Source organism: Juglans regia, chromosome 14, assembly GCF_001411555.2.
Source record: "Juglans regia cultivar Chandler chromosome 14, Walnut 2.0, whole genome shotgun sequence".
NCBI classification, from domain to species: domain Eukaryota; kingdom Viridiplantae; phylum Streptophyta; class Magnoliopsida; order Fagales; family Juglandaceae; genus Juglans; species Juglans regia.
Window position 1 is genome coordinate 9,692,208 of NC_049914.1, and position 3,930 is coordinate 9,696,137.

Genomic DNA, 3,930 nt, shown 5'->3' on the forward strand with positions numbered 1-3,930 from the left:
CTCACGTTGAATACGAAGAAAAAGTTCACAACCCATACAAAATCTCATTTGAAATAGATTTGAGCGATACATTGGTGATTCTGCAAAATAGTCGCGAAATAACCATTTATGCCCTTCTAAATGATCACGTCTAATGTACTTACAACGTTGATTAGTACTACCACAAAGAGATGTTGATCCTCCATCTTCATTAAGAACTATCTCCAACTCATCTTTAGAGTGTTAAGTAAAATATCAATTTGCGAAAGAAACAATGAGCCATTAAAGAAGCGCGTGGAGAATGAGACCACAATGAGATTTTTCTCTTAATCTGAAATGAAACTTAGATTGCTCTAAATGTCAAGAGCAAGTGCTCTCATTTACACACCAAAATATTATTGTTTGAAAATATGTCTATTAGTAAAAGGACAAAAATCATTACCGTTTAAAATTTAATTGCTACAAAATAATTCCATTGGAAAAGGTAAATTTTGAGGGAAATTTATATTATTCTTAAAATCGTAATAATTTTGGAAATTTGATCGTATCAACAAAAAAATAATTTTCGACGACATGTTAAAAATTTTCGCTTGAGAGTAATAGTTCAAAAGTGAAGGAAAAAGACAAAAGAGTGAATAGTTATGATTATAAAGAGAAGTGAAAGAAAAAATAATAAATAAAGATAAGGGAAGATTATTTTAATATAATAGAGAAAAAATAAAGAGTGAGATTTAGAATGATTTTGAAAGATGAGTAAAATTTAAGAAAAGATGATTTTTAGCCAAAATTTAAAAAATAATTTGGGAAACCGGGCTTGGATGCTCTTACTCAACTTAGAGCATTATTTTTGTAGATAAGATGAGATAAGTTGAGCTGAAAGTTGAAAATTAAATAAAATATTATTAGAATATATTTTTTTAATATTATTTTTTTTTTGGATTTAAAAATTTGGATTTGTTTATTTAAAAAAATTATAATAATTAAATGAGATAATATGAGATCAGTTGAAAAATTTTGTGAAAATAAATGGGCCTTAGTTGAATCTCGATCCATTTTTATTGGTATAGGGCTATAGTTTCCCATCAATTATTCGGTCTGCCTGCCACATATTTTTTTCTAGCAGGCCCGTGCCTAGTCCAGGTCGATGGCCCATGCCGTGAGGCTGTCCCAGGCTCGGCCTGAGTCTATCAATCATGGAACCTCCAACGCCATTGCTTTCTGAAATGTATAGGGCCCAAACCCTAAGGATACTTTCGCATAACAAAATCACCATAACCTGAACCCTAGCCTATTTGTCTTGTATCCTCACTCCCACCCTCAACCTCAAGCTCTCAGACGCGGCCGTTGTCTTTGCTCTCAGGTAAACCTATCTTCTCCCAACTTTAGACTCACTGGATCCGTCTCTCTCTCTCTCTCTCTCTCCGATTTTTATTTTGCTCATTGTAAGATAAATCATATTATAATAGCTAGATCACTTTGATGCTTTGGGGTTGAGTCTGACTTTGATTCGGTGAGTAAAAAATTAAGGAAAACGAATACCGCTTTGTTTGTGTTAGATTTTATCTTTTGCATCAATTGACTGATTAATCTTTTTGTTTTTGGAAGTTGTAGGTGTTTCCTTTGTATACGTCCTGGGTACTTGGCTTATGCCTATTTCTTTGAATAAAATTATTACTTATAAAAAAAATTTGACTGATTAATCTGCTGGTATGAACTAGCATCTACGGAGATAACTTTGGCCTTTTCATGTTGATCGCCTACTGAATGGAGGATATACTTTTATTCGGCTCGGTTTCGTACATTTCGTTGTTGTATTGGATGCAGACTGCGTAAATGCTTATTGATTTGTTAATATCAAGTGTTTGTTTTTGTTAATTAATCGATTCTGGGTGCTACCTTTTTGAGCAGCTTGAATTTGGGAGGATGGTGAGAGTCAGTGTGTTGAATGATGCTCTCAAGAGTATGTACAATGCTGAGAAGACGGGAAAACGACAGGTCATGATTAGGCCGTCCTCTAAAGTGATTATCAAGTTTCTGCTTGTCATGCAGAAGCATGGTTTGTTCGATTGCACTCATTTATCCTCTCATGTTTTCCCCTTTTTCGTGTATGATGAGTTCTAATTTAAGTCACTCTGACCTGATCTTGTAGGTTATATTGGGGAATTTGAGTTTGTTGATGATCACAGATCTGGCAAGATTGTCGTTGAATTGAATGGAAGGCTGAACAAGTGTGGTGTTATAAGTCCTCGTTTTGATGTTGGTGTCAAAGAGGTTGAGGGCTGGACTGCCAGACTGCTTCCTTCAAGACAGGTTAGCCTCGGTACCTTCTTATTTGTTGCTGCTTCCTTAAAAAATGGATAGTGTTGTCGCTCGTTTTAACCCGTTTAATAATTAATTAGAAGTTGGTCTGCATGAGGACACGACACGACTAATTTCAACTCGTTTAATGGTAAATGGGTTGAACTAACACCCATAATCCATTTGATCTGATTAACATAATTTCGCATAAAAGTTAAATTCTATATTTATTAGTAGCCACAATATTTCAAAAAGATAAATAATAAGACTACCTATTAACAAAAAATATTAATATTTTTCAGATTTTAACTTGTAATAAAATCGATATTACAAACCCAACAATAACAAATATGAGTATAGGTCCATAATTACAACCCCTACACTAAAAACATAAGCATATTGAGAAATATCAATATTACAATTCAACAATAATAAAATTTAAACGGGTTATTGCGGGTTGATTTTTGGATAAGTAGGTTGACCCGTTTATTAATCGTGTCTTAACGAGTCAACTCGTTTTGACCTGAATCCATTTATATCAAACTCAAATCCGTTAATTTCGTGTCGTGTTTGTGTTGTGTTTATGGGTCGTGCCACATATTGCCAACCCTAGTGTGAAGCACATGCATTTGTTGAAGTGACCATTTAGATAATGTGATGGACATTATATTACATGAACCTATAATGAGATGTGTTTAATTTCTTATTAAATAAGTTCATTAAAATTTAGGCCTCGTTTGGTTACGCAGTTCAGATGATATGTTTTGTTGAAAGTTAAATAAAATATTGTTATAATATTATTTTTGTTTTGAGATTTGAAAAAATTAAATTATTTATTATATTTTGTATGGGAGTTTGGAAAAGTTGTAATGATTATATGAGATGAGATGATGTAAGATGAGATAATTTGATTTTGTATAACCAAACCAGCCTTATTGTTCACAAAACAAAGGGCATTACTTTTTTGGCAAGAGACTGCGTTTGCTTACATGGTGTATAACTTTTGCAGTTCGGATATATTGTGCTGACCACATCTGCGGGAATAATGGACCATGAAGAAGCAAGGAGAAAGAATGTTGGGGGCAAAGTACTTGGATTCTTTTATTAAGCAGAGCTTTAAAGATCCTTTTGGAATTATGGAGTACTGCAGAGCAGTTTCTTTATTCCCTAGAAAAGAAAAAAATTTAGAAAGAACTTGTTTTCTTCCAAATTTGGTATTAGTTTGCATCGACTTAAATCTTTTGTTGTAGTTTAATGCGATTTTGCTCAAGTTTGATATGTCTTGTTGCTGGCTGTTCCATCCTCGGTAGTTTTGTTTGGAATTAATATGTCACCTAGTAATTATTTTCCTTTTTTATTTTCTGCCCCACTGAGTACTTTTGTTTCCTCTCGATCTTATCTTAGTAATGCCACAATTCAACAACTTATGCCATACTTTTTTTGGTGGTTGGGGAGCAGGGGGGGTTAACTATCATAGCTGTGATATGATAGTTGTTGGATTAATAGTCAATAATGAGAAACTTTTCTTTTGATGTAGGTAGTCTTTTTTTTTTTTTTTTTTTTTAATATGAGCCCGTAAGTAGTGTATCTAGATTTTTCATGACAGTCTACGGGGCTTGCCCAACCTGTTAAGAGTATTTTCAGAGTTGGAGA

At 33.4% G+C, this 3,930-nt stretch overlaps 1 protein-coding gene across 1 annotated transcript; it reads left to right on the forward strand.

Annotated features, from left to right (window-relative positions):
* The first annotated feature begins 1,219 nt into the window (after window positions 1-1,219).
* On the forward strand, window positions 1,220-3,637 carry LOC108993009 (40S ribosomal protein S15a-1-like). Its single transcript, XM_018967773.2, has 4 exons — window positions 1,220-1,339; window positions 1,888-2,035; window positions 2,129-2,289; window positions 3,287-3,637. Exons 2-4 carry the CDS (start codon window positions 1,903-1,905, stop codon window positions 3,383-3,385), a joined length of 393 nt encoding a protein of 130 aa, XP_018823318.1. The 5' UTR covers window positions 1,220-1,339; window positions 1,888-1,902; the 3' UTR covers window positions 3,386-3,637.
* The last annotated feature ends 293 nt before the right edge of the window (window positions 3,638-3,930 follow it).

Excerpts from the sequence above, each read along its gene's own strand:
- LOC108993009 (XM_018967773.2), top strand. The coding sequence starts at position 1,903 with ATGGTGAGAGTCAGTGTGTTGAATGATGCTCTCAAGAGTATGTACAAT. Across the intron at positions 2,036-2,128 it reads GCTTGTCATGCAGAAGCATG|GTTATATTGGGGAATTTGAG; the intron begins GTTTGTTCGATT and ends CTGATCTTGTAG. Across the intron at positions 2,290-3,286 it reads GACTGCTTCCTTCAAGACAG|TTCGGATATATTGTGCTGAC; the intron begins GTTAGCCTCGGT and ends TAACTTTTGCAG.